Genomic DNA, 14203 nt, shown 5'->3' with positions numbered 1-14203 from the left:
TACATAGGAAAAGTAAAAAAAAAAAAAGAGTTGAGACGAAGGAAAGAGGGACTTTTAATGTATAAATTGTGTTCAGCTTGGATGATAACACATCCGGGGTTGGGATAAAAAAATATTTTTCACCCTGACCTTTATTTCCCTGAATCAGTTTAAATGGGGAAATCATTATGGTTATTGGTCGCCTTGGATACGTCACGTAAATTTCTTTTTGAAAGACAGTATGCCACGATTTCTAGATTTTTTCCTAAACGTTGTTTTCTAATGTCAGATATTAAGGTAGTATAATTGTAAAGCTTTATTAATTTTTTATTTTACTCATTAACCTAATTATAAACGGCATCGGTAAACCCACAGAAAATAATACTTAACGACTTTTCACGAATGGGCATGGAAAATAAGAAAAACACATTACTATTATGAGGTTTCACGGCAATTTCATTGTTTTCTTGTTTTTTCTACGTGATTTACAAACTTTTATCGTCAACTATCAAAATCTTTTTTATTTGATTATTTTGAATACAATTATGTTTTAAACCATTTTATAACATGTGTTAGTCAGAGTTTCTTAGTCAGTTGACAAAATTAAATAAAAACTAAATTTTGTTCAAACAAATAAAAGTTATTTTTTATTGACTTTTTCGGAAGATTTTTTTCTCCTTAAACGAACAATTTTAGAAAGCAAAAGTTTTTTTCGTAAAACCTCGGTGAGCACGAAACAATGTCCAGGGAATACACTGTAATATACACTCCATTCGACCAGCATAATAGTAAAAAGTTTTGTAGTTGTGCAAGAAGGGGGACACTATATGTTTCTTCAAAACACCTGTTTTCCAATCTAATCCACTTTTCTCATAGTCATACTCCTGTATTTTGACATTGCCCTCTTGTGTACTTTAATTGGACCAAATAACAACGATTCCAGACGGTATACACAGTGATTCGGTCCAACGTCGTCTTATATGGCAAACCTTGTTCTATACATTGAATTTAGCTCGTACAACGATTAATATTCTTTTCAATGCACTCGAACAAACTTACTTACTCCTACACTTTTGACAACACTATACATATACTATGTACTTAGTTGAGTCCATTGTATTTGTGATTCATGTGAAAACATACTAAACTTTTGTACCCGAAAGTTCACAATTAAACTTGTCACATACGTGATTCAAAACAACCTTTGTATAGGATATTAAAACGTATCAAAGCAATTTTCATAATATTTAACGAATTTCTTTATTAAATATATCATATTTTTCATCTGTCGTTGAATTTGTTCAATATTACGTTTCCATGAAAAATACACATATATACATACTTGTAAATACCAAAACGAGTATTAAAAAGTAGCACATAAATTTAATGTGTTTTAAAAGAAATCTACGTAGATATTCATCATTATCATATTATTCATTCTGAACAATATTAATTTAAACAACACAATATCCACTCAATTGGCCGTCTATAGATATATTGTTATTGGGTATTTGCAATTGTGCACAACTATCCATTACTGACTCAGACGTTCGTTAAATTAATCAAATGTATTCCTATCGCGAGTTCTTGGAGGTCGTGTTTTTAGAATGATTAAATGCTCCCAATTAAGCAACGTATTGCGTTTATTATTAGTAAGCAAATATTAAACTTGACGTATGAATGTTATACAATTGCGTCGGGTTGCAGTTGTACTGAAACCAATAAAGACCATATATTAATATTACCTTGGCTACTAGGCCCAAAGTCATGTTTGAATATCATTCCAGATTTCTGAATGATTAATATTTTATGGAAAATTTATGATGTATTTGGAAATACTACAATGCTTAACATTTTGTTATTATGTTACACAACATTTTTAACCGGAAAGAACGTTCGTTAATACAAAACATGAATAAAAATGTCCGTTTCTTTTCATCTCAAGACCAAACATTTTGGAATTCCACAAAAGCATTTAAAATGGAATTCATAAATTAGCATCGAATGAAATTCAAAGTGTTTACAAAATTTATTTTTTGATTAACATAAAACAAACATTATAATTCACTAAATTAGAGGTATTTAATTTTTATCAATACTTTCTTGATATTTTTCAAACATATTTTAAGGCTGATTCATTTAATTTCTAATAGACACCCATTTTATTCACGTAGTTACCATAGCGACAAAGACAATAAACTAAAACCATAGAATCCTTGTATAAACCTTTATTCACAAAAATTACAATCTCCATATTGCTTTATAAACCTTTCCCTGGGGTAATATACAACCCAACCTACAAAAGTAGTTAGTTCACATTCTATAGTTATTGATAATTATGTGGAACAGGTAGAAGAGAAACATGTTTATCTGTAGAGAAAAGTAAACAAGTATAGCACTGTAAGTATTACCATAAAACAAAAAAATTGAATTTATTTTTTCATTTACTTTAATTTAATATTCACAATAAAAAAAAATGAATTTTTATAATACGGCATAAATGATTAACTTTTTGTCTCTTTCGAAAAAAAAAATGATGTGTCTAACTACAATATATTATTCCGAAAGCCTAAGCACAATAAATTGTTACAATAAGCTTATATTGTATTTTTTCATAAGAAAATCTTATGCCAATATTATATTAAAATACACAAAGAAATGATCTAAAAATTCACATGCCTAAGTATATTTCTATTACGCAAGTTCATTTTAAACACAAATAGTCTAATTTTAAAATTAAGTATAGAAAGTTCGTACACAAATATAACATTTTTATCACTACTAATCAAAATTTTCCCTTACATTGTATGCGTAAAAAATTTTACTACATGTATGTAAAAATACGAATATTGCTTTTAAAGAGTAGCAGATATGATATTTTTATATTCCTTATGGGTATTTGTATAGTATAAAAATAGTTATTTCTATGTAGTACTCGTGTTAAGTTTTTTATATGACTTCATTTGTCTTAAAAATGCTTCGAAAAAATGAGTTGTTTCTATTGTGTTAATTAAAGTATTGCACAAATTCATGAATTTTGTCGAAGATTCCTGGCCAAAGGGTAAAAAAATCCACTTAAGCTAAAATGCTTTTACAAAAAATTCGCGTTAAAACCTTTTAATATTGAAACAATGAACTATTATAAATTCATTTTTATATTAAAAACATAAATACCAACACAGGGTTATATACGTTACATGTAATAATTTTTTATAGAAATATATATTTTTTAAGGTATATTTTTTCATTAATATTGTTTTATTTTAATTTAATGAAACATAATTAGATCAAAGATTCAGAATTAGTATAACGTGTATATGATTAAATTAACAAAATCCAATAATAATTTCATATTCTTTGTAGATTTATCTTATAAAATCGAAAGTATAATATTTTTCGGGTTCACACTTTTTACGATGTCAATATTTGCGAATATTGTTTAGGCTCATAGTAATGCGCACTAGGCAGCTGATGCAAATAAATAATTATTACAGCCAAATTCGATATGTCCATTAGCCGTTAGTGATAACTAACGTTATAGTGTCATTAAGTCAACATTATTTATTCTACTAGTATTATACGCCAGTTTAGTGCGTATTTTGTATAGTATCAGTAAGTATACTTCTATGTGGTAGTTCGGCCGAACCTTTATAACCAAACAATATCTACTATAAATCTAAATTTATATTGAAAAGTGAAATTTTAAATACTCGTGATATTCACGATGGAAACTCTTAATTTTATTTTATATAATTATTTATTGAAATCTATCGAAGGGAGATGCGGTCGCAGACAAAAATAAATGTAATCTATTCAATAGTTACTTTAGAAAATTGCATGGCTTTTTGGTTTTTAGACAAAGAGAAATAATGATTTTCTGATAAACGACAGTAGAACGTGCATGTTTGCATGACCCGTATACTCTCTGCTATAATATATTATATTAAAGTATCAGTTTGCAACTTTTAATTTACTGGTTTCCATTAAAATAACGACGAAACTTAAGTAAGTTATGGTTGTCAGTCGAACGGTCAAGAAATTCAAAACAAAAAGTAAATTATGAGGATTAAAATACTGCACACATAAACATTTACCGCGAGGGTTGTTTATTAATTAATTAATGATAAAACAACGTAACAAGCGAAAAAGGATGCGATTTTAAAGGTCGCATAAAAAAATATATATTCGAGCCTACACTAATTACATTGAAGTAGACTTTTAAACAATAAAATATTGAAAAACTATTTTTTAACCTGGCAGTATAATTATTTAAAAACGAAATCCTATCCGAGAGGATGTCGAAACATTTTTTATTATTGCAGTGTATTGAAAACTTCCCCGGTCGTATCGAAAACATGACGAATTCTAAATTAATAGATAGGTCGACATTTGCCGACGGTGAAATGGGTATTATGTTCCCGTCGCACGTGAAACGATATCTGTCAGAAAATACATCATGTTTTGTGCTATAACAAAGTGTGCCGAGTTGAGCTATAGAAAAATGAAAAGTTATCAAACGGATACGATTTGTCAGCCGGGTCTCTATGTCGAACAGTGTTATTGAAGGTAAACGGCATGACAGAAACGATTAAAGAGCGGAATTCGATTGCAAAGGCGAGTAACAGACAACGTACACACGTATTGTGCGCGAAGATATTTTTCCGCGACATGGCTGACAGCACAACCCGGTCGGCACGTGCTTTTCGGAGGAGGATCGGTCGAAAAACTTGGTTGGCGCAGACGGAGGGAGGGAAAAAGTGGAATTAAATCACAAACCGGAGAAAGTTTCTGCAGTCGACGGCGTTCGCCATGGCAGCAGCATACACCGCACAACAATGATTAACATTTTTCCACCAAACTTCTCACGAAGACAACTTGAACTTTTCAAAAGCCAATGAAACTCATTTCCGTTATTTTCTTACTTATAAAGTTAAACGCGCCGTTGCACTGTCGCCCAGTTTGTTGGGCTCACGTACAAATTAAACGCCGACGATGTTTGTTGTTTGTATTTACGAGCGCATCGCAGTGAAATCGTTTGGAACACACACGTACGAAAACCCATTGCCTCCTCATGACCGGCACAAAGGCAGCGGCTAATTATTGTCGTCGCTGTTGATTTTCTCGTTATCGTCGTCGTTATTCTGAGCAAAAGTATTTTTCCTGTACGGGGCAACGCTCGTTGTCGGCACACATATTCTGTAAACATGATCGTTTATGCGATTCTATCATCTTTCCGAAGTAACATGCAGACGTTTCATTTGTTCGAGCATAAAGGATAACGGCCGCGCTTCTCGTTTGCATGATTTATAAACGTTATTTATGAGTACCCCGTCGCCGTTGTCTGGGGGGTGGTAGTGAGATTTATTTTTTAAAGCCGATTTTCTCGATTCACCGATAACCGAAATCCGCTTAAACGTTTCAAATTATGATCCGGTGAGGAGGAGGAAACAAAATAAACGCATGCACGATTTCTCCTGTTTAAACTCCGCTTGGTATCTTAACTTCGTAAGCGGTGCACCCCCACAGCGGTCCGCGAGACGCGCTAATGGTCCGACTGAAAAACCAACTTCCAACAGTGTGCACAGTGTGTTTGGAAAAATAACTCATCGCTTCGGGAGGTTCCCGTTGGGACACGACGAGGGAGTTGATGTTAAATTTTAATTTTAGGCTGGAAAACTTTACAACAGCTTTGCGATTCACTGCGATGGAAAAACTGGTCTCCGCAGAAGCGTTGCGCGTGAAAACGGAAAACTCCACGCGGATATTGTCGACGGAAAACCAGCGCGCCGAAAGTCTAAAAATGGTTCACGTGTATCGAAAGCTCACTACATTACCCTCCGAGTAATATATCGTGTGGATTAACGTCATATTGCCCTGGGGTGGTTATTTATAGTTATTACTTGTTAGCGACCGACTACGTTCTGTATTGTTGACATTATTGTTTCACGTAATGCACAACGTCTGCACAAAGCATGTCGTGTATTTGTATAATCATAAGAATAACAGGGTCGACGTGCGTTTCATTTTCTTGTTGTTTGAAATTCGACATAATTCAACGAGCGCTCGTTTTAATGTTTTCATTTGTCGTACAGACGTTACTATTATTATTCGCTTTAGATTGTATCAACACATTGTGAATTAATGTTGTGTTTCTCATTTAACTGACGGTGCGCTCTCGAATTATAAGGCCCTGCTAAAAGTGCACCTTTCATCTTACTCTCTTCCAACACAAACAACTCTGTGTGTACACGATATTTCGAAAGAAACATAATTTGAGATAATACACGTACACCCGTCGTAACATTCTTCTTTTATTATTGCAAATCCTTTGCCATCTATGCAGACCCGAATAAAAAATAAAATGTTTCATCATTTTCTAGTCATTTTTTTATTTTTCGTGGTTTCTTTGTCGTTACTTCGGTCGATTTCAAAGGATTTCGCTTCTTTTTCGACTCGTCTGCGTTGAAATCGTAAAGACGGTACGCTGATTTTTTTACAAAAAATGTCCTTTCTTTGCATGCAATTTCACGAAACACGCTGCTTTCTTTTCCTCTGCGCAATGTCACTAATTAATGACGTACGCGGAAGTTATTTTTATTGGCAAAAGCGGAACTCGACGTAGTCCAGTTCGGCAATTCAATTAATGTCGCACACTAACAATGTGAAATTAAACGTTGTCTGAGGCGAAATAATTATTCAACAGACGTTGCCCATAATCGAGTAATATTATAATTCCATTACTGTCGGGAAATTCATTTATGTGCCTGTAGATAGGCGGTTTTGCGGACCTTTTAGATTCGCCGCCGGTGACCGGCATCGATTGATTCAGAAAAGCGCCGAGGCCGTTCGCTCGGTCCGCGTCATCCAATCGCATCGTCATTATTATTTTTCAATCTTCGCCATAATAAAAACCATTTATACCTTGAAACCGCTAACCGGATTTATGGTTATCTGTTTATTATCATCGAACAAACACTACAATACAAACTGAACGGGGTATAACGCGCGTTATTAATGGCACGATAAACACAACGGCCCGATATTAATGCCGCACCGTTTTATTACCTACCGTATCAACGGCCGATTTTAATACCTGAACGTCGGAATAATTTAATAAGAGTTATTAGTACGACATGTGCGTTAAATAGTTTTCTTTTTCGAAAAGCTTTTCATATGCTTTGTGCTTAATAATATCATAATGCCCGAAACACAAAAGCTATGGCCGTTAGTCGCCGTGCGTGCTGCTCCATCGGGAAATCGTTTCTTTTGATTTCACACGATTTGCTTTGGTTACTTGCTATTAAAATAACATTGTCAGCGTCTCGGTCGTAGAAATTTTATTCTGAATACATTTGCCTTTAGTGTTATGCTCAGCGAAAAATGGCGTTTTGTAAATAAAAACATCATTAGAAACGAACGCTGTAAAATACAAATAAATTTGACTTCTCTGTAATTTGAATTCAAATGTTGTAAAACGGGCGTCATATTGAATTATTATTTTTCTTGGAACCGATTAGTTTCAAATGCACTTAGCGCCGACTTCTTTTTATCTGTAAAAAAGCGGATGCTCCAATGAGTTTTGTGAGTACTTTTGTCGTTTATAGAAAAGTTCAAAACCACCAAGTCATTCAGACTTGTCTCGATAAATTATAATCATTGGTTGAAAAACATTTAATGGATTTACGAGAAAAACCATTAACATGTTTATATTGTCTGAATGCACAACAGCTTATATTTAAAAAAAACTTTATATCTACTCCTACTAGTTTCTATGGTATTTATTAATTCAAATAATTTTAAATGGATATTTGATTTTAAAACTTAGTAATAAATATTTGTTTAAGTAATTGCTAAAATTCAAACTTAATCGACAAGAGCTATCAATATCTATCACATAAATTTCCTGATTATAAATTAAAAAAAATTTATATAGTTAAAATTTCCTCCTTTTTGATTTTCCAAGTAAAATAATTCATTATTACTTTCCTAATTTTTTTAATAAGTTTTTTAAGTAAAAAGTTTTCTTTTTGTTTTATTAGTGATTAATTATCATTATGTGGAATGATAAATTCTCATTCTACACTTATATAACCAAGAATTTTAAAGTATTAAATTTTACTTTTTATTAACTATTAATTAAGGTATTATAATATTTGTGAACAAAAATTATATTAAATGTTGTTAAAGATGACTAAAAGTTGTATTTATTTTTAACAAGACTTATTTGGTACTATTAAAGTATAGTTAATCGTATAGTTCATCACAAAATGGTGTGTAATAAAATAATGGGTATCAATTTTTTTTGTTAAAATCCCTGAGAATCTCCATCATAAATTGATATTAATGAATCCTTTACATAGAATCAATAGCGGTAATCCCTTTAAATCAGTTTTTATATACTATTGCAAATAAATCAATTAAAATATTGCCATAACATAATGTAATGTTGATAAATAACCTTTTAGATAAAATATATAATTTTAATATAAATCCTAAAATTTATTTTTTAATTTTATACTACTTAAAATAATAATTTTAACTAAGAATTATTTTACTTATAATCGATAAATGTGAATAATGTAGGTAAATACTTAATTTTTATTGTAACTAATATACTTAGCATAATCAAATGGAAAAGTGGAATATTTCCATGTTTCAATTTTATATTTAGTGTAATAAAATTTTAAATACATACATTAATAAAATAAATACATTTATGTTCAAAACAAAATTAAAACTTAATTACTAAACATTTTTTTGTTTTTTTTTGTCAACAGGTATTGAAAAATAATGAAAACGAGAGACCGAAGAAGTGCGATCTGTCAGCTGAACACCATGTGATTATGTTATTAGGGACGAAAATTCTGTTGGCCGTTGCTGCAACATCATTTATAGTTGTAGTGACGGCCTGTCCGTTAAGCTGCTCGTGTAAATGGAAAGGTGGCAAACAGACAGTAGAATGCGTAAACAAAAGCTTGCCTACAATTCCGGAAGGAATTGATGGAGGGACACAGGTACTGGATATGTCAGGTAACCCGATAAATTCATTACCTCGAGGTCGTTTCATGACGGCAGGCTTGACCAACTTACAAAAAATATTCGTGGCACGGTGTCTAATCACGTACGTGGACGAAAGTGCATTCCGAGGCTTATCTAATTTGGTCGAACTCGATTTGTCCGACAATGCAATAGCTGATATACCTAGCAAATCATTTGACGACTACCCTTCGCTAATGAAGTTTGCATTTGGCGGCAACACCGTTACATCCATTAAAACGGCCGCGTTCAAAAGGTTATCATATCTAACGGTATTGGACCTAAGTGGCTGTCGACTCGAAACTATCGAACCAGGAGCTTTTGATGGTCTCTCCAAACTCGAATGGTTGCGACTCGACAACAACCGCATAGTCCGAATGGAAAGTTTTAATGGAGGTCCAGTGTTGCCGCTGTCATTACATGGGATAGAGATACATCATAATCCCTGGATGTGTGATTGTAACTTACTTGATATTCATGGCTGGCTCAACAATAACAGCATACCTCAAACTGTCGAATCTACATGTCACTCCCCCGAAAGACTACGGGGCTTAGTCATAAAGAAATTATCTCGAGACGAGTTAGCTTGTGCTCCAACCGCAAAGTCTTGGTCGCCCGCATTTCAAGAAACGGAAGTTGGAAAAAACTTAACACTATCATGCCGATTAAATCCGCCCGAGGTCACTGCTACTATCTCCTGGCTACTAGAAGGACGTCCAATAAATAACAATACTGCATTAGCTGTGACAACAGATACCACAGCAGATTTATTAGTGCCGGACGTAACCGTGAGACATAACGGTACCTTTACATGTATAGCTGAAAATCGAGCGGGGCAAGCATCTTGTAACTTCACGGTGCGTGTGATTCAAGGGCCATCCGAAAAGGTCGCAGGCTCTTATTCGCCAGCGGCTCCAGTTCCTTTAATGATGGTAGCCGTGTTAGCCGGTGGTGTATTTTGTTTTGTCATCGTAGCAGTAGTGTGTATAATTAGCTGTCGGTTTATGTGTTCGAGCCGAAAAACCACTAGAAGTGGTAAATCCAATTCATCTGCTGGAGCTAGTGGTTCTCAAGAAACGAAATCGACCTCGGACATAAGACAATCCGATTCCATCAATTTAACCGTTTCTTCGGTAGCTGATGGCAAATTGTCATCTACCGAAGACATAAGTGTATATGAATATGAAGCAAACAATTTACCAGCTCCTACTTACGAGGTACAAGAAGTTCTTCACGTAGCCGGTTACGACGTTTATCAACCATCGGCCTCTCCGAACTGTAATACTTTAGAAGCCAATCCAGATCTTATAAGCGACGCGTCCACGGTAGTGAAAGACAATGGCAATCACCATCGCGAAACAACTGGAGAAGTCTATAAACTAGCGTTAACTCAACCGTCCACGGTTTGCCACACAGATTATTGGTCACCGAATAATGTGTACCCCATGATGACCACAGTCAGCGAAGGGTACGACTTTCAGCAGCTTTCACCGAGTAAGCTAATGACTAGTGGGCCGTATCCACCAGACTACGGCTTACCGAAGATACCTATAGCTGTCGGTGCTATGGCGTATCCACCGGACTACGGTCTACCGAAAATTTCACCTTATCCACCACCACCCGCATTATACCGAACATTACCATACCGGCGGAACGCGGCTAAGCCACAGGGCCGGTCATGCCAAGAAGCCGAATTCGTACTTGTGCAACATAGGAATCATCATCATCACAATCACTTAAGGTGCAAACCACCAAACGTGAGGTACAATCAACAGGGATACCCTTTCGTTACCGCTGGACCGAACAGCTACTTCTCTGAGGCCGCTTCGGCCGCGTACTACGAACAGCCACCATCATTGTCCAATGCTTCTGCTCAAACTCTTGAAGAAGAAATGCAATCTGTTCAACATATGAAACAACAACCTTCGTCTTTACCCGCCGCGGCACCTCTCAACAGTAGACCACCTGAACAACATAAAGCTGTTACGTTCGTTCAAAAACAATCGGCCAATTCCGAAAGTCCTGACGAAGGTTATGTGGGCGAAGGTCCCGACTCCTAATCAAATAAATTTTTAACGATTTTAGTTACCAATAAATTTGTACGATACAAATTATTGTAATTTTATAAAATGTACACTAATGTTATAATAGTAATAAGCTGTATAAAGTAGAAAACTAAGCATAAAGAAATCATTACGGCGGTGCTGTAATTATATAAAAACAGTATTGTAAATGTCAATCAATAAGTTATAAAATATCAGCTGACATCATTTAAATGGAAATTTTTAATTAATTATATCAGATGGCAGTTGACATGGATGGTTATCACCAGAGAAAAAATGTATTTCAAACAACCGAATATTTTCAGTATTAAAAAAGCCGTCAGTGTGAATAAAAAAGAGTTAATTTTTAAATCAAGAAATCAAAAATCTTTTGTTTATTTTATTACATTATTAAAATAATAATTGAATAGTAAAAGTATAACAGTTATACCAAGAAAAACTCGGGAAAAGAATTTTTGCTAATACTTTTGTAACATATGACATCCATTAATATTTTAAGGTCGTTTCTTATATTTATTGTTATTATTATTACTATTATTATTTATTTTTTTTTTTTTGAGATAGAAATTTTAGAAATATATGTTGTTTCAAGATATTTTTTGATAGAAAATATTATGAAAAGAACGTCCTACAGTTCAATGCATTTAATTCATAAAAAAAAAAAATGTTTATTAAGTTTATAAGTCGTAATAGAAACTCAATGAATAAAAATCATTTTACTCAATAAAAGTTAACTTAAAAGTATTATCATTATAAGAAAACCCATGTGCGTCAATTTTCTCTTATATTAGTAATGATTTTGATTTCGTGTACAATTTAGAACGTTTAAATTACAATAAAACAGTCCCATAGCAAATAAATAAATACAGTGTAATAACATGATAAAATCTATAAAACAAATATATGTTTCCGTATATTCATAAAACTTTGTTAGTACACATCATAGTCCATCAAAGAGATTTTCGAAGTAGGTAAATATTTTTTTATGGTTCTTCCTGTTCCGGTTAACCTTTTTAAATATTATCGACCCTTTAACAGGACTTGAGATATTCGTAGTTGAGTTTTTGTTTGTAGAAAAAAAACATTCGCTCTACAGTTACCGTACTTCCGCATTAAAACCCAAAAGTTTTAATAAAATGAAAACATGTATACATACATATATGATGCATGATTTATATCTATACACCCATTTTAGTTTCCTAAGTTAGGTAATCTACCATGGATAATATTAGCTACATAAATTAATATTGTGTCTGTTGCATTCAGCAGATGTTTTTGAGAATAAAATAAAAATAAAAAAGAATCGAAATTTATGATGTCTGGTGCAATTTTTATATCACCAAATCCATTGCAATAATTCATTCAAGATATTCAAATTTTTTTTTTATTTTAAGCTGTAACACAAAACGTAAGATGGCCATGTGTTGTAACTGTTTACATTTGATATTCATTCGATACTGCCATTGTTTTTGTCTCTCTCCTTCTTTGGTTACCAGGGACGGCTATTAACTTTAATTTAAATAGTATCAACCGGAAAAAATAAATGTTTGCCTAGTGACCAGAAAAATGAGTATGAAACATTGTAGGCCTATCAATTTACTTTTTTGGAAACTATTAGTAAAGACCGGTTAAAGATTTATTTTTTTTACAGACCGTTTAACGTCAGACGTATCAATTTTATTGGTGTAACAATAAAATACTTTATTCACAGAACTCTTTCGGACCTGTATGTAATAAAAAGTGCAAAGTACATTCCATTGCAAACGACTGAACCTTATTATCACGAATTCCAAGAAATGGGAATTTAATTTTGACCGGTCTTAAGAGACCTGTGCTGATTGTAAATAACCTAACTATTTGACATTTTTCTATGCGCACGTATATCATTTAAAACCTAAACAATGAAATTTTAAATTCCAAGCGAACGGAATATAAAATTTTTAAAGTTAACACAATTCCCAAGGGTAAATAGTATCATTTTACACTCAAAATTAATCAATTAAAACTATTATATGATAATAGTTTGATATTATTATAACATTTAATTTACACGTAAAAACCATTAGCATAATAACTCATATTGTAAAAAAATCCTTGATATCGCATTTAATAGTAAGATATATAAAGCTCATAATATTTTTTTCAATATTATTATGTATTGTTATGTATAACATTATTTTAAAAACACTATGTTACATCATTAATCATTGTATAGGTTTAACATTAATATTATTACATAGACGAGTTGATGGACCGTATTGTGATTAATACTGTATAGTTGTTCACTAGTACCTTTTATATAGTGTATAGAGTTTTATACAAAAAACATTGCTAATTATAACAATTTTAAATATATATATAAATATATATATATATATATACGTTATGGTAAATCAATAAAATCTAATAGACATTTACAAATAATTTTGTACATTTTTTCCTGTCCAAGTAATTTAACTAATAAATCCCGTACTTGTGTAAATTTATTTTTGATGTTTTACACGAAGCATATTGAAAATTGACCATCGTGATAATTATAAGTAATTTTAGCATCGATACGAAGCTGAGAAGGTATTAATATTACCATGAAGTATGTATTTTTTTGTTTGTGTGTCTATCACTACTTTTTCTCAGCACTCATTGGACCGATTTTTCTCAACGATACGTCAAAATATCACAAATCGTTTCTAGTTGAAGACATTATCCTCGAAAAATAAAAATTTTTCTCATATTCTCCGTTAATGACGAAAATACCCCCAAAAATTTTGATTTTTAAAATCGGTAAATTTCGATATCTTCTAAAAATTGCCATAATTTGTTGAAAAATGAACGAATCACAATAATTTTTTTGTATATTAAAACCTTAAATATTTTCCTTTCATTTGATATAATTTTTTTGAAAATATAACCCTTTACCTGCCTACATGGAAGATTCAAAATAGCAATTTCTGCACAATAATTTTTTAACTTAGGTTTTGAAAATGTTCCGGAAATACTCTGAGCTTCAAATATATGTTAAAATAAAGCTTATATTATGTACAATAAGTTCAAAACAAACAATTTGTCTCGACGACTTATCTTCTATATGCAAATGGTTACCATAGTTAAAAATCATGCAATTTTGT

At 32.4% G+C, this 14203-nt stretch overlaps 1 protein-coding gene across 1 annotated transcript in view; it reads left to right on the top strand.

Moving 5' to 3' along the window:
* The window catches only part of LOC126908955 (leucine-rich repeat-containing protein 24-like), a 44110-nt gene extending 30626 nt beyond the window's left edge, over nucleotides 1–13484 (top strand). Inside the window, exon 2 of the mRNA XM_050691297.1 lies at nucleotides 8757–13484. Within this exon, the coding sequence (XP_050547254.1) occupies nucleotides 8823–11075 (2253 nt within the window). The 5' untranslated portion in view covers nucleotides 8757–8822 and the 3' untranslated portion in view covers nucleotides 11076–13484. The remainder of the gene's footprint in view (nucleotides 1–8756) is intronic.
* The last annotated feature ends 719 nt before the right edge of the window (nucleotides 13485–14203 follow it).

The sequence above is a fragment of the Daktulosphaira vitifoliae genome, unplaced genomic scaffold (genome assembly GCF_025091365.1).
Source record: "Daktulosphaira vitifoliae isolate Bord-2020 unplaced genomic scaffold, ASM2509136v1 Scaffold_53, whole genome shotgun sequence".
Classification (NCBI taxonomy): domain Eukaryota; kingdom Metazoa; phylum Arthropoda; class Insecta; order Hemiptera; family Phylloxeridae; genus Daktulosphaira; species Daktulosphaira vitifoliae.
Note: the sequence above shows the minus strand (reverse complement) of the source record. Positions and strands in the feature narration are given on the sequence as shown.